This window comes from Sorex fumeus, unplaced genomic scaffold (assembly GCF_029834395.1).
Source record: "Sorex fumeus unplaced genomic scaffold, SorFum_2.1 ptg000128l, whole genome shotgun sequence".
NCBI classification, from domain to species: Eukaryota; Metazoa; Chordata; class Mammalia; order Eulipotyphla; family Soricidae; genus Sorex; species Sorex fumeus.
In genome coordinates, this window is record NW_026606185.1 from 48,638,894 (window position 1) to 48,663,621 (window position 24,728).

Genomic DNA, 24,728 nt, shown 5'->3' on the forward strand with positions numbered 1-24,728 from the left:
CTGGGTTGTAATGGGGCCTCCCACCGGTTAGCTCAGCCTGTTGAGTTGTCTCTCCAGTTCCAGATTAATCACTTTCAATAGGTATATGGCTTGGGAAAGAGTTATTTGGTAATAAGCCTGATGCACAATTTGATTTTAAGGCACAATTGTAGAAAATTGGATCTGTGGGCTACTTTCCTTTTGTACCAGGACACTGTCAGCAGTGTTGATACAACTTGATATGTAAGTGACTGAAATACCCAATTTGAAACAAAACACTGGTCAGGTTACAAATCAACTATATTATCTGAAACAAGTCACTTATTCTGAATCTGATTTCAAGGTGAAAACAGAAAAACTATAGTATGTGTCCTTGTATTTACAGGGTTCTTGTAAGAATGAAAATCAGGGAAACACGGAAAACTATACTCAACTTAAAAATAAGAAACTCTTTCTGAATGATGGATGGAAGAGTGAACTTTAGGGAAGGCAAATAACGGATGAGGAATGGCTAGGTGGCAATCCAGGCTGGCAGTGGATGCTGTCAGTCCTTTCAAAACTGCCTCCAACGGGCCAGGGAGATAGTACGGCAAGTAAGGCGCTGGCCTTGTAAGTGGCTGACCTGGGATTGATTTCCCAGCACTACCTACGGTCCCCTGAGCACCTATAGAGTTAGCCCTGAGCATCACTGGGTGTAGCCCCAGAATACATTTAGCTGTTCCTGAGTAGAAACTAAGAAATAAGATCAGCTTTATTGCAGCTCAAACTTCCAGGGTAAAAGAAAAAAAAACTGAAATTAAAGGATGTTCCATGAGCTGGAGGGCAGGGAGGGGGAGAGGGAGGGAGGAAATATCTGCTATTCAAAAAACAAAGTATTTGCACAGCGGGTAGGGCGTTTGCCTTGCACGCGGCTGACCCGGGTTCAATTCCCAGCATCCCATATGGTCCCCGAACACCGTCAGGAGTAATTCCTGAGTGAAGAGCCAGGAGTAACTCCTGTGCATCGCTGGTGTGCCCAAAAGCCAATTAAAAAAAAAGTATTAGAAAATGATTCAAGTTAAAAAAAATTAAAAGAATGGCCTGGTAATAGGCAGCGCTACTTCGCCTTCTTGAAGATTATACACGGAGGACCGACAGAGCAGCGAGACAACAGGAGAGGAAATATATGCCATGCTGGATGGAACCTTGGACCCACAGTATTGAAGGTCTCCGCGACCGATAATCCCAACATCAACTACAACTCCCAGAAAACCCCGGGCCTTGAAGGGCGTGGCCAACGACGTGTGGGCGGGGCCTCCAGAGCACTCTGGGCGCTGCTCAGGCAGCCGAAGAAGTGGCGGGAGACGACGTTATGGAGGCGCGGGAGGAGAAGGAAGCGCAGGTGATGGGTGGGATTGAGGCTTGCGGGGCCTGGACACAGGCCAGCCCTGGGACTCGAGTCTTCTGCGCGCGTTGTATTTACTTTCTTCCCCGCCGATGCTCGTCTATCTCTAGTCCCGCCTCTGCCGTCCAGAATCCCCTTCTGCTAGACCCCTGAGCAGAGGGCGTTTCCCTGCCTGCTGGGCCTGCTCTGGTTTGGTCTGGGACAGGGGTTGAGGCGATTCCTGGGGTGACTAGTGTGGGCCTGCTATCACCTACCAGGATCGCCAATCACAGCTGCTTTTTACTAGAATTTCCACAGCTGACCTGCTTCGCAGCCCTGCGTTAGGCCTCTAGGAGCCTTTTCTTTTGGGTGGACGCCTCTTTTTGTACTTTGGCATAAGCATTGATGTCTTGTTTTTGTATTTTTGGTTTTTGTTATGTTTTGTTTTTTGGCTATTTGGGTCACACCCAGCGATGCACAGGGGTTACTCCTGGCTCTGCACTCAGGAATTACCCCTGGTGGTGCTCAGGGGACCATATGGGATGCAGGGAATCAAACCCGGTCCGCCGCGTGCAAGGCAAACGCCCTACCCACTGAGCTATCACTCCAGCCCCAAGCATTGATGTCTTGAGACCTTGCGTGGAGCTTTGAGGTACTGTGGAGTGATGGGCGTGGTTAGCCAGTACCACTCTCCTAGCTTGAGGAAAGGATGGTTTTATGGTCTTTTTTTTTTTTAATGGCGGCAAGGAGGATGGGGGGGCCATATCCGGCGATGCTCAGATGCTCCTGGCTCTGCACTCAGGAATTACTTCTGGCGGTGCTCCAGAGACCATATGGGATGCTGGGGATTGAACCCGGGTTGGCTACTTGTAAGGCAAAGCACCCTATCCGCTGTACTGTTAACTCTGGTCCTCTGATCATTTTGACTTTGACCTTTGGTCTTGGTGCCCTTGCTCAAATTTTTGGATGATTTTCTGGCCTCTCTCTCCCCAAGGCTAAGTTTGAGTGAAATTGGTAGGACCCAGAAAGTTCATCACAAGCACTTCTTTAGCTTTTTGTCACTTCCCATGTCCCCTTTGCTTTGTACTGATTGTAATAAACAAAGCCTAATAATGGTATTTGTCTTCCTTTTAATGGTTAGGTGGCTGCATGGTTAAAAAAGGTATTTGGAGACCATCCTATTCCACAATACGAGGTGAATTCACGGACCACAGAGATTTTACATCATCTTTCAGAGCGCAATAGGGTCCGGGACAGAGATGTCAGTCTTGTAATTGAGGACTTGAAGCAGAAAGCTGGTGAATATGAATCAGAAGGTGAGATAAGTTTCAGAGGCTTGACTGAGACAACTGAAGGCCATGGTTTGTTACAAAATATAGTACAGACTGCTTGTTGGTTTGAATTCTTCCTTCACCCAGATTTGTCTCCCATTCTGTTGTCCTAGAAGCAAAATGAATGAGAGATTGCATCATAGCAAATATTTCATTAGTACCCTGATAGCAAAACAGTAAGCCCTAAAAGATATGAGTCTATTTTTTGTTTGTTTGGTTTTTGTTTTTTGGCCACAGCTGCCTGTGCTCAGGGCTTAATCCTGCCTCTGTGCTCAGGGCTTAATCCTGCCTCTGTGCTCAGGGATCACTCCTGCTGGTGCTTAGGGGACCACTTGCAGTACCAGGAATTTAACCTGGGTTGGCTGCATGCAAAGCAAATGTCCTACCCCCTTTACTATCTCTTCAAATAAGATCAGAATCTAAACTTATTAGCCTGACAGATGTGTTGTAGATTTTCCCCCCTCCTTTTGGTTTTTGAGCTATACCTGGCTGTGGTTAGGGCTTACTCCTGGCTCTGCAATTTAGGGATCACTCCTGGTGGTACTTGGGAACCAGGTGGGAGTTCCAGGAACTGAAGTGGGAGAGGCCACATGCAAGGCAAGTGCCCTACCCAGCGTCCTATTTCTCAAACTGAGAGTAGTGGATTTTCACTGAGCTGTCTTCTTGGTGAGCTTTTGGTCTCCATGCTTTAGTTATAATGAGCCACTTAATGGTGACAGCCATGAACTATGATGCCTGAGCAAATCACTCAATTGCTATGTATTTTTGAGATTGCATTATACTTTTCTGCCAGGCATATGTAACTAGAAAGTGCATATTAGAGCTTATTTTTTCTAGGACACAAACCACAAAAATGCTGATATAATATCTACTTAGGGACAGAAATAACTCAGCAGGATGAATACATGTTTTGCATGAAGGAAGCCCCAGTTTCAATCACCGGCACTGCCTTGGCTCACTGAGCATCACTTGGTGTGATACTGAGCACAGAGCCCAGAGTAAACTCCAGTGTAGCTGGATGTGGTCCTCCCTCCCCACCTCCCAAAATACCTTTATATGGGTTGGCATATAAGAAAAGAGAAAGGAACTGAAGCTACATTTGCCATAATTTAACCAGGCGTATGTAAGACTACTTAGGAAGTTTTGAATATGATATAATTTATCTTGTAATTCTATTTATATGTGAGTTTTAAAACTTTAAAAATGAACATGGCAAATTTTACTTTACTGTTTTGATGTACAGACTCATGTCCTGTACTTTGAAAACAGAATTCAGGTGTACTTTGAAAATAAATGGATTCAAGAACCACCCTTCAGGATAAAGATGGTTCCGTCACCCTTAGAAGCTTCTGCTGTGATAACCTTTGTGGTTATACTTTCTCAGAAGTGATTTTTTTTCGGGGGGCGGGGGAATCAAGGGGGACCATACCTGGAGATGTTCAGAGGCTACTTTTAGATCTGTGCTCAGGGATCACTCCAAGGACCATGTGTGGTACTGGGGACCAAATCAGAATTAATGGTGCAAGACGAGTACTTAAATACTTATATTATCTCTTTGGCTCTGGCAATTTCTTACACATTTAAAAATAGGGTTGCTGAGGCTGGAGAGATAGCGCCTGGAACCAAGTGCGCCCTTTGCTTCAAGAATTCAGGATTCAGTTGCTTGCACTGCGTGATCTCCCAAGCACCAGCAGGAGCAGTGACCAAGCACAGAGAGGAGTAACTCCCAATCACTGTGAGGCATGGCCCCAAAACAGGAATAAAAAAATACTCTATATCAGATATGTTCCCTTCCTTGGTGAATACTCAAGAGAAATGAAAACATAGTTCTATATGAAAACCTTTATGTAGATCTTATAGCAGCATTTTTCATAATGATGTAAATAACCCAATTCCATCAACAGATAAATAGATAAATATTAACTATCCAGTGGAATTTTTAGCCATGGAAAGGAATGAATACATGGCACTCTGTGGGTGAATCATAAAACCTTTATGCCAAGTCACAAAGGACCACACACACTGGATGGTACAATCCAGGATAGACAATGAATTGATGACTGCTAGTAGCTTTGTAAATTGGAAAATCGGGGGAAAAAAGATTACCAAAAACTGTGGACTTTCGTTCTGGAGTGATGAAAATATTCTAAACTCAGTTGTATTGTGGTGTATACAACTCTGAATATACTGGAAGCCAGTGGGTTATACACTTTAGGAGAACAGATGTTTGGTACATGAGATATTTTAGTGAAGCTGTTAAAACATCTTTGTCACCACTAAACTCCTGTCTTTCCAGCTCAGCATCTTCAGGACTTTCTCATGGAGAGTGTCAGCTTGTCCCCCGCCTGTCTTTCTAGCACTGGTTCGAGGTACCTGAATGCTTTGGTTGATAGTGCAATGACCCTGGAAGCAAAGGATACCTCACTAACTAGGTAATTTTTGTGACTATTTTGTTTTCTTTCTTATTTAAAAAAAATTTTTATTAAGGAACTGTGATTTACAAAGTTATTGATCTTTGCATTTTAGACATATAATATTTCAACACCAATCCCACCACCAATGTTAAGTTCCCTCCACCAGTGCTCCCATATTCCCTCCCCACCCCAGCCCCACTCCACCCTCGCCTGTCAACCAAGCTGTCAACAAAGCTCACCAGGCACATTACAAAGTTTTAGTGGTTGCAGCTTAGATCTCATGTTTCATTGTTATTGAGTCCGTGTTTTGAAAATACGGTGATACCACTCACCCATATCACCAGTATAACTGAAGCCCTGCTGCCTGTTTACCCATTATTTCCCATTCTCTTCTTCCCTTGATTTCTTTCCTTCCCTGCCCTCCTTTCAAAACACTGGGGTCAAAGGTGATCTGGTCACCCCACTTTGGCCATTTTTTATTTCTGCACTCACACATGCTATATTAGTCTTTTTTTTTTTTTTTTTTGCTTTTTGGGTCACACTTGGCGATGCACAGGGGTTCCTCCTGGCTCTGCACTCAGGAATTAGTCCTGGAAGTGCTCCAGGGACCATATGGAATGCTGGAAATCAAACCCAGGTCGGCCGCATGCAAGGCAAACACCCTACCCTCTGTACTATCATTCCAGCCCCACTATATTGGTCTTGATCTGATATCAGTAATTCCACATAGAAAATTAATGGTAAATGCAGAACTGCTGGATTTAGCTAACTCCTTATTTCTAGGAGTGTAAATAATTCAGATAAACTTGGTCTGTGATAATTTTAATTTGTTTTCTTCTTTGGGGATTATGTTTGTGTGAAAATTGGTTTTTAGATATATATGGAGAAGAATTAGGTAAAATATCATTTGCCTTATTTTTTATAAACAATAAGAGAAACAGCAAGCTAAGTCATCTGGTTGACCTTGATACATTACTTCTGTCTGTGTTTCTCAACTGGGAATCCTGTGGCCCCCTGGACCTCCATGAAAGTTCATTGAAAATCACACAAATGGAGACCACATGGCATGGCATGTGTATGACAAGCGGGCCAACCAGTAGGACATTCCTGGGAACATCATGAAAAAACTGCATGGAGCTATGAAGCAGTGTGGTTAGAAAAGAAACCATATATAAAATCCTTTTCTAAAAAAAAACATTTTGGTTTGGGGGGTCACATCCAGCAGTGCTCAGGAGTTACTCTTGGCTCTGTGCTCAGGAATCATTCCTGGTGGTGCTTGGAGAACCTTATGGGTACCAGGGGTTGTGCTTGAGAACCATAGGAGTGTTGGGGCTTGAACCCAGGTCAGCTACATGCAAGGCAAGCACCCTACCTGTTGTACTATCACTGAAGTCCCTAAAATACTTTGTATAAATGAGATTATAATTATTGTTTTTTATTTTTATATATGTAACCAGATTTTTCTTTCAGTTTTATCCCTGCAGTGAATGATTTGACCTCTAAACTTTTTGGTACCAAATGCAAAAATGAAGAAATCAAGCTCGAATTGACCAAACTCGAAAAGAATCTAACTGCCACGTTGGTATTAGAAAAATGTCTAAGAGAGTAAGCATTGGAAGTGGTGATGATTTGGTGGCCGGCGGCTGGGGGATGGGGGTTTGGGTCACATCCGACAGTGACTGGGGCCTACTTCTTGCTTTGTGCCCAGGGGTCAGTTCTGGCAGAATTCTAGGGACCATAGGTGGTAACAGGGATCCAACTGGGGTTAGCTGCAAGCAGACAAGCGTCTTGCCCTCTACCCTCTCTCTGGTGTCTTTTTTTTTTTAATATACAGATAACCTGGGGCTTAAAATTTTCAAGCTATTTGTAAATTTTTTTTCACTTACGCACTCCTCTGTGCAACTTAAATTCCTATTTTACTTTATTGCTCTTTCTTACTAGAGCTTTGGATCCCTCTTATTCTAATTCTTCTTTTTTTTTTTTTTTCTTTTCGGGTCACACCTGGCGATGCTCAGGGGTTACTCCTGGCTTTGCACTCAGGAATCACTCCTGGAAGTGCTCAGGAGACCATATGGGATGCTGGGAATTGAACCCGGGTCGGCCGCGTGCAAGGCAAACACCCTACCCGCTGTGCTATCACTCCAGCCCCTCTAATTCTTCTTTAGGTTCCTGTTGGTGAAGACACTTAAAGCTGTATATGAGAAGTACGTATATGCACAAGCAATTTGGTGGTGTGCAAATTGGTCCAACATTGAATATGCAAGGCATTGTTCCATCATAGTATATTTAGGAAAGTTGCCTTTGGTACCTCCAAAATACAGATTTTCTTTAGCACACTTTAAATCACTTTTTCATTTTTGGCTGGACCAAGGTCCACACCTAGCAGTGCTCCAGGGCTACTCCTGGTTCCTGGCTGACCAGGTAGTGCCCAGGATTGAATCTCTGCCTGTAGCATGCAAAGCAATCACTCTGGCCATTTTTGAGCTCTTGCAGTGGCTTTAAATAGCTCTTTTGAGTCACAGATTTACTTGCTTCAAAAATAAATGATTAGCAAATAATAAATTAATCTTTAAAAATTATTTTGTATTCCTTGAGGAAAAAGCCCAGTTGGCAACATAGCGTGAACATAAACTGGTCTAGGATATAAAATTTTTGGTAGATATTGCAGCAAGTATCTTATCATTTATAACTAACTTAAAACTGATACCAAATGCTGGAGAAATGTCATAGCATTTGCCTTGCACACAAGCTGAGCCCAGTTCATTATCAGATACTGCATAAGGCTTCCCAAATATCACCAGGAATGGAAGACTTCCCAGATATCACCAGGAATGGTCCTTAAACTCAGAACTGGCAATAAGCCCTGAGCACTGCTGAGTTTTGTCCCCATCCAAGAAAAAAAAATAATGCCAGAGAGTTTCTTCATTATACTAATTTTATTGAGGAGAAGACAATGGTTTGTTTTGTTTGTTTGTTTGTTTTGTGGTTATTAGGTCTTTTTGTTTGTTTTGTTTTGTTTTGTTTGCTTTTTGGATCTCACCTGGTGATGCTCAGAGGTTACTCCTGGCATTGCACTCAGGAATTGCTCCTGGCAGTCCCCAAGGGGGACCATAAAGGATGCCGAGGACTGAACCCAGGTCAGCTGCATGCAAGGCAGATGCCCTATGCACTGTACTATCGCTCCAGTTCCAAGGAAAAGCTTTTAACGAGATTGTTTTCTTTGGTTTGGGGGCCACACTCAGCTGTGCTCAGGAATCACTCTTGGCAGTGCTCAGGAAACCTTATGGGATACAAGGGCTCGAACTCAGGTCAGCCATGTGCAAGGCAAGACATTCCTACCCACTATTTCGTCTCTCTGGTCCCTAACTTGACTTTTTAAAGGGATCTCAAGAAAGCAGAGCTGCATCTGTCTACAGAAAGGGCCAAAGCTGATAATCGTCTTCAGAACATGGACTTCCTAAAGGCCAAGTCAGAGGAGTTCAGATCTGGAATCAGAACTACAGAGGTTTGTATGAACGACCAGTTCAGTTCTCTCTCTCTGGGCTTCTGGAGCTTCATCCCTCACAGTGAAGCTGTTAATTTCCCTTTGACGGGAACTACAGAGAAGGGAGTTAACTTGCCCAGGGTTGCCTCAAAACAGAGAAGCAGATCCAGGTCTCATAGAGGCTGACAGGCCCTGAGGCCCGAAAGCCCCGCTCCTGCAGATAGGACTGTTGCTGTGATTCCTGCGCCGCATTTGAACATGCTTGGATGCATCGTTCTAAACATGAGGGGTTTCATCTGTGGGTTGTAGCTTCTCTTTACTATGTTAAAACTATTTCATAAAGGTCACTTCAAGAATAATTTTTTTAACTGAACTCCATTATTTGTAATTACAGGAGGAACTTTCAGCCAGAGGTATGGACTCATCGCTGTCTCATCAGTCATTAGTGGCACTTTCAGAGGTGAGTTTATTCTAATCCAGTCTAACGTCTTTAAAAATCTTACTCTAGGGCAGAATGATATTACAGTGGGTCGGGCGCTTACCTTGCACAAAGCCAGCAGGGTTCTATCCCCAGCGTCCCATATGGTCCCCTGAACACTGCCAGGAGTAATTCCTGAGTGAGATCCAGGAGTGACCCCTGAGCATCACTGGGTGTGATCCAAAAAGTCAATAAATTAATAAATCACTGTATCACTGTCATCCCGTTCATCGATTTGCTTGAGTGTCAGTAACTTCTCCATTCGTCCCAGCCCTGAGATTTTAGCATCCTCTCCTTACTTGTCCTTCCTAACAGTGCTGTATTGAAGGCTCTTTCAGGGTCAGGAGAAGGAGACCCATCATTGTTACTGTTTCTGGCATATCAAATACACCACAGAGAGCTTGCCAGGCTCTGCCGTGCGGGTGGTATACTCTCGGTAGCTTGCTGGGCTCTCCGAGAGGGTAGGAGAAAGTATAAATAAATAAAATCTAAAAATTAAAAAAAAATCTGACGCTGACCATTTATAAACATGTATTTGAGACTCACTGTTTCCTTGCACTCAGGTTCTTCTTTTGTTGGGGGGGGGGGGGCACATACAGCAGTGCTCAGGGCTTACTCCTGCCTCTGCACTCAGGGATCACTCTTGGGGAGCTCAGAGAACCATTTGGGGTACCAGGGATCAAGCCTGAATGGGTCAGTGCAAAGCAGATGCCCTCCCTGCTGAACTATAACTCCAGTCCCAGTTTCAAGTTATTATATTTTTTTTCAATTGAATCACCGTGAGAACGGTTACAAGCTTTCAGGTTTAAGTCTCAGTCATACAATGATCAAATACCCATCCCTTCACCCGTTCTACCACCAAGAACCCCAGTATACCCCCCATCCCATCCCTCCCCCTGCCTGTGTGGCAGATGATTTCCACTTTACTCTCTCTCTACTTTGATTACATTCAATTTTTCAACAGAAGACTGACCATTATTATTTGGAATTTTCCCCCCAACAATCAGATCTGCCCAAAAGGCATCATTAGATAATTTGTTTTTTATTACTGATAATGAAGAACATAAGATGTGTGCAGCAGCACAATTTTGGATTTCTGATATTTTAGTAATTAAGTCCAGAGGGATTTCTGCTAGAAGCCTCTGGGTTCCAAGATTGGTTTGTGTGCCTCTGGGATCATGGTTGTTCCCGAGCTGGAGGAGCCATTCGTGGGCAGCAACTTGGGGTCTCATCTGGGTGGGGAGAGGGCCCTGATTTCAAGTTATTCTTAAGGTATTCTCTATTCCTAGGTCACAGATAAAAATCTTACTCTTTTTATTGGGGGCCGGTCGGGGATGGAGGGCAGGGTAATGCCTTCCCAGCAATTCTGGGGCCACCAACATTGCATATGGCATTGCTTGAGGGGAACGAGGCGTGTGTGTTTATGCCCTGTGTCCACCATTGAGCTCTCTCCCCGGCCATTTTGTGAATGATATGAACAAAAGTTTTTTTCTTCCCTTGCCTATGTTGTGATGATGGTGGCCCTGGGCAGGGGGTGTGGGGTGGGGGCTCCAAACACCTGGTGATTGGCCTCACATACTCCAGTTTCACTGTTTAACGGGTAGTCACACATTAGTTGTGCTCATTGGGGTTACACACGCAGGCAGCACTCTTTGTTATGGGGGGCACCACAAGCAGCAGTGCAACTGGGACGCACTTGGCACATGGGCAGTGCTGGGCATTGAACTCGAGGCCTCATGCGGGCAAGGTAGATGTTCTACCCCTGAGCTGTGCCCAGATCCCGAAGTCCTATTCTTAATAAGTGGATATTTTCCTTTTTCATTATTATTGTTTCAGTCGGAAGTGAGTTTGTCTATTCATTTGTATTTGAAGTTGTTTATTTGACATGGCATTGAAAGCATCAATGCTTCACCCTGTTTTATTTTAGAAATGAGCATTTAGTTACTTGTGAATTTCTCTGTGACCTTGTGCTTTTTTTTTCTTTTTTGTCACGCCCTAGAAATTGGCAGAACTGAAACAACAGATGATACCTTTGAAGAAAAAATTGGAGTCCTATTTAGATTTGATGCCGGTAATTATTTTTATAAATTAAAGATAAAAGCACTCCCTTGCCTTCCAAAGGACATGGAGAATTGTTCTGAGTAGCGGGCCTGTGCTGAGGATTTCAGTTCTGTGCTGGATTTCAGTATTGTGTGTGCTTTGCCTTTTGAAAAGGATTGTTGTAGGCTTTATTTCTTTATTTGTTTGTTTTTTAATTACAACTGAAGCAATGTAACCTTTCTTCTTTGACTTTTCTTTAAAAGAATCCGTCTCTTGCTCAAGTGAAAATTGAAGAAGCAAAGCGAGAGCTAGTAAGTTCCATTTTTTTCTTCAGATTTTTGAAATAGAGCGTAATCAGTGATCAAGCTGAAGTTCCTAGGGAGACGACGCAAAGGGCCACAGCACATACTTGGAGGCTGCACCTCTGGCACCATACTGTCCCCCCAGCATCTCTGGGAGTGGCCCTCTACACACCTCTGGGTGGGTCCAAAATCAGAACTGAAAAAGACCTAAAGGCCTTGGCTCTACTCAGCCTTCCTCACACCCTCCACCTGTCCACCAGGTCTAGAGTCTCTGGTGCCCCCACTTGTACCTGTTAACTAGTTTGGGGTACTTGGGTCTACCTTTCTTTCTTTCTTTCTTTCTTTCTTTCTTTCTTTCTTTTCTTTTTCTTTTTTTATTTAAAAATGCTTATCAACTCTTTGTGCTGGAGCGATAGCACAGCTGTAGGGCATTTGCGTTGTGTGCAGCCAGCCCAACCAAACCGGGTTTGATTCCTCTGCCCCTCTCAGAGAGCCCGGCAAGCTACCAAGATTACCCGTGATGTATTTGATATACCAAACACAGTAACAACAAGTCTCACAATGGAGACGTTACTGGGCCCGCTCAAGCAAAATCGATGAACAATGGAGGACAGTGCTACAGTGCAGCGCATCATCTCTTTAATCTTCTACTTAGATTTTCTGTGATGAAAAAGATGAGTTGGGGTCAGACAGTAAAGTGGGTAAGGCCAGATTTGATCCCTGGCACCTGATATGATCCCCTGAGCTCCGCCAGGAGTGACCCCTGAACAGTGCTGGGTTTGCCCCCCAAACCAAAATAAATAAATAAAAGGAAGTACAGTCAAAACTATGCTTTTTTTGGGGGGGGAGGGTTATGTTTGTTTCTGTTTGGGAGCCACACCTAGCTATGCTCAGAGGTAACTCCTGGCTCAGCACTCAGGGATCACTGCTGGTGGACTTGGGGGACCATATGGGATGCCAGGGAAGGAGCCGGGGTCGGCGACGTGCAAGGCCAGTGCCCTCACTGCTGTGCTCTCCCTCCAGCCCAGCCCCTGCTTCATGACCAGCCTGATTCCTTTGGAGAAGGGAGTGTCCTGCAGTCAGTGTACAAGGTGGGCTGCAGGGAGGAGGAGATGTAGAAGCAGCAAGTTGGCCCGTGTAGTCTAGTGAGAAGTCAGGAGGAGAGCAGGGATGGCAGAGAAGGTGACGGAGCATCAGGCGGCTTCCCTTGCATGGGTCGGAGAAGCCTGCGTGGTCCTGCCCGCACCCCGATGCCGTGACAGGCTGCAGGCGGGCACATGATCGGGAGTCTGAGGCCGTGGCGAGGCCCACGTGAAGCAAAGGAAAAGATGGGAGAGCAGGGCGATGTCTAAACGCCTGTTAGATGTTCCTGATGGTTGCTAATGAATTTTGTTTTTAATGATTTTTCTCTTTTGTTCCTTTCTTTGTCTTATTTTCGTTTTGGAACCACACCCAGCTGTGCCCAGGGTTTACTCCTGACTGCGCTCAGATCAGTCCTGATGTGCCTGAGGGACCAAACGCGTGCCCAGGGTTGAACCCAAATCGACCTCATGCAAAGCAACTGCATTTTCCGTTGCTGTACTATCACCCTAGCCCCTCAGTCTTGTTTTTCTGTACTGTTCCTGCCTCTGGGCTCAGGCGTAACCCCTGGTAGCGCTCAGGAGACTCGTGTGTGGTACCAGGGATTCAAACCAGGGTTGGCAGGAGGCAAGGCCTGTGCCTTATCCCCTGTTCTATCGCTCCAGCCCTTTGCGCCTGACATCACACTACAAGTTGGTACCAGTTTTATGTCCTCATCTGTGGTATTTATGGCATATCTTTTTTTCTTTAGGATTCCATTGAAGCTGAGCTGACAAAGAAAGTAAATATGATGGAACTGTGACCACCCAGTTACTCACCCCCCGACCGTGGTGCTGGATTGGGATGTTTCCCTGACTTGCCTTCACTGGATTTCTGTGTCCTCAGAGGAGATTGGCATTATGGATCATTGTGGCACCCTGTGTGTTACTGTATTTGTGCCTGAATACATAGTTTTCAGACTGAAATGTGGGGTTGGCTTTCTCTGTTGTGGGCCGTCAGTGCCCTCAGCTCCCTTCCTCTCGCCCCTCTCTAGCCCTTCCTTGCCAGCTCCTTCTCATCTCCCCTGACAGCCTCCAGATGTCAGACTGTGATGAGATGAACTAGTAGAACAATAGGCCATGGTGCTAGACCCAGACTTCAGAATTTTCACGTCAGTAATTTCAGAGGCTCAGAAATCAAGATCATGGAGTTCTAGGAGCCAGAGAGATAGCAGAGGGGTTAAGGCACTTGCCTTGCGTGAACTTGATTCGGGTTCGATCCCCAACACTGCCTGTGGTCTCCTGAGCACTGCAGAGCCAAAAGTCAGCAAGTGTGGCCCAAAAATACAGAATAAGGGGGAAAAAGAGGAAACCATGGAATTCTACCATTTCGATTTTCAAATGATCACAGAGAGCCAGGAGTGTTGCTTAAGTGGTAGAGCACATATAGATCTTGCATGTGCCCAGCCCTGGGTACTACAATAGCCCTAAAAAATAAATACATAATCACAGAGGTGGGGACACAACTAGATTCCAGAAACCAGGGCTGAAGAGATAGTAGAGGGGTTAAGAAACTCCGGGGTTGTTTCTGGTGGTGCCTGGGTGCCATCGTATTACCATATGATGCTGAGAATTGAGTCTGGCCCTCCCATAAGCAAAGCATGGGCACTCGCCCTTTAAACAATCGCCCCAGCCTCAAACTTTACTTTTTGTGTACGGTAACAGGGATGGAACCCAGGACCTTGCACTTACAAAGCAAATACTGTATTGCTGCGCTACACCCTAGCCTTTTGATGCTTTGTTTTGGAGCCACACCCAGTGGTGCTCAGGACATACCCTTGGCTGTGTACTTAGGGATCACTCCTGGTGAACCATATGGCTGCCAGGGGTCAAACCCTGGTCGGCCACATATAAGGCAAGGCAAGTGCCCTACCTGCTGTACTATCTCTCTGGCCCCTTCGGTGCTTATTTATTTATTTGATTTGGGGGCCACACCTGGTGATATTCAGGTCTTTCTCCTGGCTCTGCACTCAGGAATTACTCTTGGCAGGCTCAGGGGACGTTATGGGGTACGCGGGATTCAAACCCAGGTTGGGCACATGCAAGGCAAGCACCCTACCCACTGTACTCTTGGTACAACCCCGGGTGCTTCACTTGATCACTTGACTTCCCATTAATCATTGATTTGCTCAAGCGGGCACCAGTAATGTCTCCATTTGTCCCTGTTGCATGCTAGTGTAGCCCAATGGCGTCTGTTCGTTCTAGGAACATGAAGAGCCTTAAACTGATTGTTCAGGATTTTGATGATGAAGTCTGACCATCTGGTAGGTGGGCGGCCACGTGGTCTTTTGATGTCCCGTGGAATCCAGTCGGTAACGGCTCTAGTTTAGCGGTCGTCTCCAAATCTCATTACGTGATCAGCCTATCTGATTTTTGACGCCTTGGCAAACGAGACAGCATCCCTGATTCTTGATCGTCGACGAAGGTCGGAACTCTGGATTCTTTCTCTCTTTTGAGTGAAACGTGATACTGCTAGCATAGCTCTTTCGATTCTGTTGTGTATTCCATATGCCAAAACCAGTAGTTCCCCAGGTGCTTCTTTCCCCAAATCCACTAAACTAGTTCAGCTAAGGTGACCCAAGCCTAGGAACCACTGCTCAGTGAGGCCCCTGCCCTGTGGAGTCTGTCCTTGGGTGGTGTGCCCCACCTGCAGGGGAGGGCACCTCGGCGGGGTGTCTTTGCTTGTTCTAAATCAGGAACTCATGACCAGGGGAATGGAATGAGCTATTTCCACTCCTGCTCCTTGGCAAGCAATTCAGGTCCAAAGAGCAGCGTGAATGAAAGAGGTTTCTCATCCAAATGTGCCAAAGCTATTCTAAGAGTCATTGGGGGCGGCAGTGGATGGCTTAAGAGCCCAAGCATTTACATGGCATGCTGGAGGCTTGGGTCCGATTCCTGTACCTTGTGGTGGCCTGAACACTGCCAGGAGCTACCCTACTGCTGCACTGAGCAGGAAATAGCCCCCAAGCTCCACCGGCTGCAGCCCCCCGATACAAGCACCAGTAAACTGAGGACTGAGGGTGGGTATCCCTGAACCCTGGTCGCTGGCCAGGAGGACTTCTTCCTGTGACTTATCCTAGGCTCTCGCCCTAAGCCAGGCCTGCTGGGTTCACGGCGTGTATGCTACACGGCTCCAAGAGGTCACCCTGCCAGCTTGATTTAGTCTCCCGCTGCCCAGACGTCCTTCTGACCTTCACACAGCTTCCCCTCTCCTCAGGCAGGGAAGTATTTTTAGGTCCGTCTTGCAGCGCCCTCCCTCCCCTTTCCAGTTTTTATTTATTTATTTATTTATTCCAGTTCTGCAGGAGCAGCTGTGGGCTGACAACCTTGCCCTGTTGCACTGAGGCAGAGAGTGGCTTTCTCTGCTGCTACAGGTTTCTCTGTAGCAGCCCCAGAGCGGGAAGCCAACTCTTGCATTAAGAAAGTGACCTTGAAGGCAAAGTAGAAACAATCACAGCTGCCTAGGACCATTGGACCTAGCAAGGGTTCTGTGTGCTCCACCACCCTCCTGTCATTTGCTCATCTGGAACCTAGTGTCATTCAATACTATGTCTTAGGTAGCAGAACCACAAAGATGAGGAAGAGTGTCCCTTTAGTCTGAAAACCACGATGTATAAGTTCACAAAATAGCGGACTGGAAGGGAAGGCTCATTCCAAAATTTAATCTTGGGCCAGAGAGGAAAAACTGACAAAAATTAAAAATCCCAGGGGGTCTGGTTGTCTTGCAAGCGACCAACCTGGCTTTGATCCCTGGAATCCCATGTGGTCCCCCAAGCACCACTGTCCTCCCATTGTTCATTGATTTGCTCAAGCAGGCCCAGTAACATCTCCATTGTGAGACCTATTGTTAACTGTGTTTGGTGTATCGAATATGTCACGGGTAGCTTGCCAGGCTTTGCCATGCGGGCAAGATACTCTCGGTAGTTTGCTGGGCTCTCTGAGAGGGGTGGAGGAATCAAACCTGGGTCGGCCATGCACAAGGCAAACACACTACCACTGTTCTATCGCTCCAGCCCATGAGCGATAGCACAGTGGTAGGGTATTTGCCTTGCGCGCAGCCAGCCCGGCCGGGCCGGGTTCGATTCCTCCGCCCTCCCAAAGAGCCCGGCAAGCTACCCCCAAGCACCACCAGGAGTAATTCCTAAGTACAGAGCCAGGAGGAACCCCTGAGCATCCATGGTGTCACCCAAAATTAAACTAAAAAATAAAAATCCCTACCACTGTATTTGCTCTTTGAAATGTTTTTCTTCAGAAAGGGACTGAAAGGCAGTAAAGTGTTTGCATGAAGCCCTCTCAGCAGCATTGCTGTAAACCACAGGGTCAAAAAGTGCCATTAAGATCCAAGTACAGGGGCTGGAGAGATAGCACAGTGGGTAGGGCATTTGCCTTGCACACGGCCGACCCGGGTTTGATTCCCAGCATCACATATGGTCCCCCTGAGAATTGCCAGGGGTGATTTCTGAGTGCAGAGCCAGGAGTAACCCCTATGCATCGCCAGGTGTGACCCCCCCCAAAAAAAATCCAAGTACAAAATAGAATTTAAAAACACTGCACTGTCCTCCTGTTGTTCATCGATTTGCTTGAGCGGGCACGAGTAACATCTCCATTGTGAAACTTGTTGTTACTGTTTTTGGCATATCGAATGAATACATCACGGGTAGCTTGCCAGGCTTTGCCATGTGGGCGGAATACTCTCGGTAGCTTGCTGGGCTCTCTGAGAGGGGCGAAGGAATCAAACCCAGGTCGGCCACGTGCAAGGCAAACACCCTACCCGCTATGCAATATATTTTTGATGCTAGAGTTGGAAACACTTATACAAATGAGAAGGATTTATATTATTTTATTTATATTTTACTTATGGTCATTATATAACCATATTGTATTGAATGAGACCAGTTGTAGTTACTGGTTTTGGCATATCGAATACTCAGGGGTTCGGCAGGGTGATACCATTTCACTGAAACTCTTCAGTGCCACCCTCGAGAACATCATGCGACGACTGGAATGGGAAGGAATGGGAGTGAAGATAGATGGTCGGCAACTACACCACCTCCGCTTTGCTGATGACATTGTTTTAATAATACCAGTGTGTTTTAATAACACATTGTGTTTTAATAACAGCCAAGCGGCACAAATGCTGGCCAACTTCGACCGTGAGTGTGGAAAGGTAGGACTACAGCTGAATCTTACGAAGACAATGTTTATGAGAAACAGCCTCGTTCCTGATTCCCCATTCGCTCTCAACGGAACGACCATCTCCGAATGCAACAGCTATGTGTACCTAGGTCGAGAAGTCAACATGACAAATGACCTGGCACCCGAGCTGCGCAGGAGGAAGAGGGCGGCTTGGAACGCCTTCAAGAACATTGAAGAAATAGCTAAGAGGACGAAGAACCTCCGGCTCCGGGCACAACTCTTTGATTCCACTGTTCTTCCTGCATTAACATATGCCTCAGAGACCTGGGCCCTACGCAAATAGGATGAGAATGCTATTCAGGTCTCCCAAAGAAGAATTGAAAGAGCTATGCTTGGAATATCACGTTTCACTCAAATGAGAGAAAGAATCCGGAGTTCCGACCTCCGTCGACGATCAAGAATCAGGGACGCTGTCTCATTTGTCAAGGTGTCAAAAATCAGATGGGCTGGTCATGTAATGAGATTTGGAGACGACCGCTGGACTAGAGCTGTTACCGACTGGATTCCACGGGATGTCAAAAGACCACGTGGCCGCCCACCTACCAGATGGTCAGACTTCTTCATCAAGATCATGAACGATCAGTTTGAGGCTCTTCATGTTCCCAGAGCGAACAGATGCCATTAGGCTACACTAGCACGCGACAGGGACAAATGGAGACGTTACTGGCGCCCACTCGAGCAAATCGACGACTAACGGGAAGTTAAGTGATTAAGTGATTGTATTGAATAATTTACATTTTTATGTAAGTTAAAATCGTAGAGTAATCTATCACTACAACTTTTATTGATTTATGGTTTTTTATTATTATTTTTTTTTGCTTTTTGGGTCACACCCGGCAATGCACAGGGGTTACTCCTGGCTCTGCACTCAGGAATTACCCCTGGTGGTGCTCAGGGGACCACATGGGATGCTGAGAATTGAACCCGGGTCGGCTGCATGCAAGGCAAACACCCTACCTGCTGTGCTATCTCTCCAGCCCCATTATTTATGTTTTGTTAATTCCATTTGCCATTTCTTTAAGTTCTGTTGGAACAAGAAATAGGAAATAATTTTGTTATATACCTGTCAAAGGAGCAGGTTAGGGAGTGTCAGAGGATACAGTTTAGAGTGTCAGAGGATACAGGGGACATTGATGATGGGACTGGTGTTGGAACATTATTATGCCCCAACATTGATGGTGGGATTGGTGTTGGAACATCGTATGTCCCAAACAACTCTATTATGAACAACTTTGTAAAATACAGTGTCATACTTTAAAAAAAAATCTGAGGCGCCGGAGCAGTAGTACAGCAGGTAGAGCATTTACCTTGCACACAGCTGATTCAGATTCAATACAGGCACCCCTTATGGTCCCCTGAGCCTGCCAGTAATGATCTCTGACTGCAGATCTCTGAGTAAGCCCTGAATATCACTGTGTGTGGTCCCAAAACAACAACAACAAACTGTTTGTATGAAATGTTATAATCCAATAAGAAGGTTAATGTGAAAAGTAGCATATGAATCATATATAAATAATAAAGAGTAATAAATCAAGATAGAATAGAAAATTTCTTTCAAAAATAATAGCACTAAACCATTAAACAGTAAAAAAAAATCATTGGAATAAAATCAATGAAACTTGTAAAACATCTTCTCCAAGGAAATTATGGCCTGTTGAAATAAATTATTAATAAAACAATAAGAAACAGGCGGGCCAGTGGGAGAGAAATGGCTGGCAGGGTGGGGGGAGCAGGCGGAGGGGAGTGGACACTGGTGAAGGGATAGGTGTTGAAACATTGTATTCATGAATATTGTATTCATGAATGAATGAATGAAACATTGTATTCATGAATAAATTTGGAATTTCATGTATCTGACCCAGGTTCAATCCCTAGCTCATGATATGGTCCCCCAATCTTCTGCAGGAGTGATCCCTGAGTGCAGAGCCAAGAATAAACCCTGAGCACCAGTGGGTGTTCTTCTTCCCTCCCCCCCAAAAAAAAACCCTAAAAAGAGTCATACAAATATATACACTCTTGTAAAACCTTATCACTCCAATTTAAAAAATCAGTGTTGGGGCTAGAGCAATCATATAGCGGGTAGGGCATTTGCCTGGCACGCGGCCGACCCAGGTTTGATTCCCATCATCCCATATGGACCCCTGAGCACCACCAGGAGTAATTTCTGAGTGCAGAGCCAGGAGTAACTCCTGTGCATCACCAGGTGTGACTAAAAAAGCAAAAAAAAAAAAAAAAAAAAAAGAATCTGTTTAAAATGTCACTTAAGGATGTGTATTTGGGCCTGGGGAGAGAACAGAGAGGTTAAGGCACTTACCTCACATGCAGCTGATGCCAGTTGGATCCCTATTACCATATATGATCCCTTGAGCACCACCAGAAGTGATCCCTGAGCACAGAGCCAAGTGTAACTCCTGCGCCCTGCAGGTATGACCCAATTCTTTCCCTCCCTCCCCAAAAGAGTGTATACCCAGACCAGGACCCAGAGAACTAGCACAGGGGCTTGGAGCACCTCCCTTACAAGCATATGGTCATGAGTTCAAATCCTGGGTGTCCCATATGTGCTCAGCATGGCCCTGGCAGCTCTACTATTTGTAGTTGACTGTGAGTCCTGCTGCTGATGGCCATACCACAGTCAAATGTGTGTGTGCATGTCTGTGTGTCTGTGTGTGTGTGAGCACCACACAAAGAGGCTGCCCCCGGTGAGCACTGTAACTGATATATGAGCACCATGTCCAGGAAGCGAATATGGCATGCACATGCCTGAGCACTATGCCTGAGCACTGCAGCAAACCTCAGGAAGAGCACTCCAGACCCATGAAAGGCAAGCGCCTTCTCCACCGCGCTCTCTCTCCAGCCCCCATGCTTTAAAGGACCTGTGCCCCTAGCTGCCTTCACACACCGCTCTATCACTGAAATCCATGCATCATTCTTCATGCAACCGAAGCTCATTCAGATTGCCGAAGAGAAGTGGCTGTCAACGGGGAGTAGAAATAGGGGATGCGTGGTGGTGAGGGGTGTTATTTAAGGCCTCCAGGAGACAGGAGACCCGGGCCCTCTCTCCTGGAGGCCTTAAATAACTCTCCTGGAGTGCTGGATTTTTTTTAATTTGGGGTTGCCACCACCAAGGTAGTGCTACTGCCCTCTAGTGGTGCAGAGCAGGGGTGCTGTGAGGTAGCCTTTTTTTTTTCCAGTTTTTTAATGAGTCTCCATGAGATACAGTTACAGACTTACAAACTTTCGTGATTACCTTTCAATCATACAATGATCGAGTACCCATCCCTCCACCAGTGCCCATTCTCCACAACCAATGTACCCAGTATCCCTCCCACCAACCCCCCATCCTCCCCTCACCCCCCTTCCCCTGCCTCTGTGGCAGGCATATCCCCTTTTACTCTCTTTTGGGAGTTATAGTTTGCAGTACAGATACTAAGTAGCCAATATGTTTGGTCTATAGTCTACTTTCAACACACATCTCCTATCCCTAGTGAGCCCTCCAAGCATCATTCACTTAGTGGTCCCTTCTTTATTCCAGCTGCCTTTTACCCCAGCATGTGAGGCCGGCTTTCAAGCCTTGGAGCAATCCTCCTGGCCCTTTATCTCTATTATCCTTGGGTGTTCATCTCCCATTCTGTTACTTTTTATTCCACAAATGAGTGCAGTCATTCTATGTCTGTCCCTCTCTTTCTGACTCATTTCACTTAGCATGATACTCTTCCTGTTATCCACTTATATGCAAATTTATTCACAGGCCCTGGCAACACAGAAATATCTACCAGCAAAGCTCAGGCAAAGCCGAGGTGGCTGAGTTCGCTCTCCCGCATGGCCATAAGAGTGTTCACTCTCCGGGGTGTACAGGCACCCCAGCTGAAGACAAGAACCCAGAAAGCACCACAGTTAAAGAGCTGCAAGCAGGGCAAACGGGAGCGTGGTCCCAGGCGGGCCTGTGTGTGGGCCTCAGGGAGACTTGGGGGAGCCCTATTACAGCCAGAACGTGCACCCAACCAAAGGGGCGCAGCCCTTGATGAGGAGGTGTGCCCGCCACACGTGAGCATGTTCTCCCCAACCCTGGCCCGAGAAAGCGAGGGTGACCCCATCATTGCAACAGCGGCCACCCAGAGAACAGAAGAGAGAAATAAACAAAGACACTAATGGTTTCTATGGGTCAGATCCTCACCCACCTGGTTCTGATGCTTGGCGGGAAACAATCTGCTTCTGAGGGGATCCCTCTGTTGGCTGGATTCATACAACAGAGGCAGGAGGCCTAAAGGTTTGTCTTGGCAGCACCAAGAGTGCTGGCTCGTGCTCAGGGCTGACCTCTCCCCCTGTCCATGCTGCTTCCAGATGGAGAGTCTGAGGCAGAACCAGAGCCAGCAGGTCACATCTCAGAACTTCCTATCTGTGCTGTTTTTATTTTATTTGCAATGCCGGGAATTGAACCCTGGTCTCAGGAATGCAAGACCTATACCTTACCACTGAGCCTCTTCCCCTGGCCAGGGAGGCTAGCTAGGTTTGCTTGTTTGCTTTTCTTTTTCTCCCATGTTTTTTCTTTCATTCTTTCTTTTGCTCTGTCCTTTTTGATGGTTTTTGGGGTCAACCTGGTGATGCTCAGGGTTTGCTGCCGGTTCTGTGCTCAGGAATCACTCCTGACAGCACTCAGGGGGCCATATCGGATGCCAGAGATAGACCCCAGGGTGGCCACATGCAAGGCAAGTGCCTTACCCCCCGTGCTGTTTCTCTAGCCACAGCTACATTTTTTCCCTGCATCTCGGCATCTCACCCCAGCTGCGTTGGTTGCCTAGAGCTCCGGAGCTGTTCTTTCCCGTCTATTGAAAACACCAAACACTCTGCTCAGACGCCTGCCACTTGGCAACCGGTTTTTATTCAGTGTCGGATCCTCTGTCTCCCAAACCATTCACAGCACAATATATTCTGCAAGGGGCAAAAAGGTGCAGCTGCCTTCCCTCTGGAGCTGGGCCTCTCCAGGGCTGGCTGGTGGGACAGTGATCAGATGACTTCCCAAAGCTTTCTCCTTCCCAGCCTTGCACTTTGTTCTTAAGAAAAGTATTAATCCTCCTCCAAGGGCCATAAGCCCCCAAGAAAAATAGAGATTTCTCCAGTCCACTGGGCTGAAGAAAACCACTTTCGTTCATGCGCTTTCAGGGGAAGTCAGTAGCTCCCAATCCTCAGAGCAATTGTGTGTGTATCTCTCTGCACCCAACAACGCTCTGGGCACGTAGTGGCACACACATGCAACCATCTCTCAGCTCCCCTGTCCTGGTTCACATGAGCCATGAGGAACAGCACCTCCATTCTATCCACAGCCCCTGGGCTCGCCTCTAAGCCCTGAAAGGAAGTGTCAGGCTGCTCCCTGAGCACTAAACTGGAAATCTCAGGGCCAGGAGACAGCGCAAGTGAAGGCTGAGCAAACACTTTCCCTAGGGGATGCTTGCGTTCAACCTCCACATCTGATGTCCCCAGAGCCTGGGAGTAACCCCTGAGCACTACCAGGTGTGACCGAAAATCCAAGTGAAACAAACAAGTAAGGGAAGAAATGATCATTCTAGTACTCTTTCAGTTGATTATCTCAGCTTTTCCAGAAACATAATTATTTCACCTGCAGACTAAAGGCATAAGTACCTCCTCCTTATCAGTTCTGCTCTCCTTGTTCCCAGAAGACCCTCTCATGTTTTAATATCAGGCATGTTGGTCTCTGGCTAAAGCACTTGCCCGTTGCCTGTTTCTGTGTTCCCAAGAGGCTGCACGGACCCTCTCTAACATGGTAGCTGCCTTTGTTCCCATTGCTCCCCTTCCCTCACCTGCTGCTGCTATGACCAGGAATCACACACACTCGGTTACGGTGCCCACCAGGAGTCATGCCCTTTAGTCATGCTGCTTGAACACTCCATGGCCGGTGCCAGAGATCCCATATTTTACTGTGACACCCAGGATCCCAAATGGCCATGACACCAGGATCACATTTTGCACATGGGGAGGTGCTGGGGATCAAACTCTTTGAAAAAAAAAACTAATTAATTTCTAGTCACCATGAAATTACAAAGTTATTCATGATTAGGTTTCAAGCATAAAATGTTTCAACACCAATCCCTTTACAAAAGTTCATTTTTCTCAACCAATGCCCCAACCACCACATTTGCCTCCCTCCCATATATATGATATATATGTCATTATATATATATATATATATATGATTTTGCACTGTGGGGATCAAACTCTTGAACTCACACTTACAAAGCAGATGTTCTACCAGTGAGCTTGCCCCAGGTCCAGGTAGAAAGTTACCTAAAGTGAATATTTCAATAAATCCAGACAGAAGTGTGTGGTGTTTTTATGCTCTGGTCCTGGAACACACAAAGCAACATTTCCACCAACATCAAAACAGGTGGTCACTGAGTCTACCAATGCCCCCTTGGAAAGGGAACAGAGACCCCTTATCCACTCTGGATCCCCCACCCCTGCCATGGGTAAGTCCCATTCTGAGAAGAACAGATGAGATGGACAGAACTATGGCCACCTTGGGAAATACCATCTGCGAAAGGCACAGTCTTCTTGTGACCCTGAATTGACTGGAGATTCTTCCACTACAGGGTTTGGCTTTAAGCCTGGGTTCATATTTGTCATGTCAGATAAGTCCATTGATCCCAATTACATTCATTGAGTTCTTTAATAATAATAATAATAATAATAATAATAATAATAGTAGAGGCCTGGAGAGGTATTACAGCAGATAAGGCACTTGACCTGTATGCAGTCCACCAGGATGTAACGCCCAGCACCACATGTGGTTCCCTGAATCTGCCAGGTGTGAGCTCTGAGCTTAGTCAGGAGTAGGCCCTGAGCACCACCAGGTGTGGTCCCCAAACCAAAAAAGAATTAATAAATAAATAATAGGGACCAGGGATGTGATGCAACAGTAGTGCTTCACCTTGCCTGTGTGAGGCCCTGGGTTCGATCCTTGGTACCCCGGGTCCCCTTGAGCACCACCGCCAGGAGAGGCTCCCAAGC

General features: G+C 46.2%; 1 protein-coding gene across 2 annotated transcripts; it reads left to right on the top strand.

The window, feature by feature from the left end:
* Positions 1-1,305: 1,305 nt before the first annotated feature.
* Positions 1,306-13,522, top strand: HAUS1 (HAUS augmin like complex subunit 1). 2 transcript variants are annotated; one of them, XM_056138228.1, is made up of 10 exons: positions 1,306-1,360; positions 2,484-2,658; positions 4,970-5,105; positions 6,558-6,692; positions 7,253-7,291; positions 8,469-8,592; positions 8,966-9,031; positions 11,049-11,120; positions 11,353-11,400; positions 13,223-13,522. In XM_056138228.1, exons 1-10 carry the CDS (start codon positions 1,331-1,333, stop codon positions 13,271-13,273), a joined length of 876 nt encoding a protein of 291 aa, XP_055994203.1. In that variant the 5' UTR covers positions 1,306-1,330; the 3' UTR covers positions 13,274-13,522. The 2 variants fall into 2 exon arrangements, with proteins under 2 accessions (XP_055994203.1, XP_055994204.1); XM_056138229.1 differs by lacking the exon at positions 7,253-7,291 and having other exon boundaries at positions 13,223-13,516.
* The last annotated feature ends 11,206 nt before the right edge of the window (positions 13,523-24,728 follow it).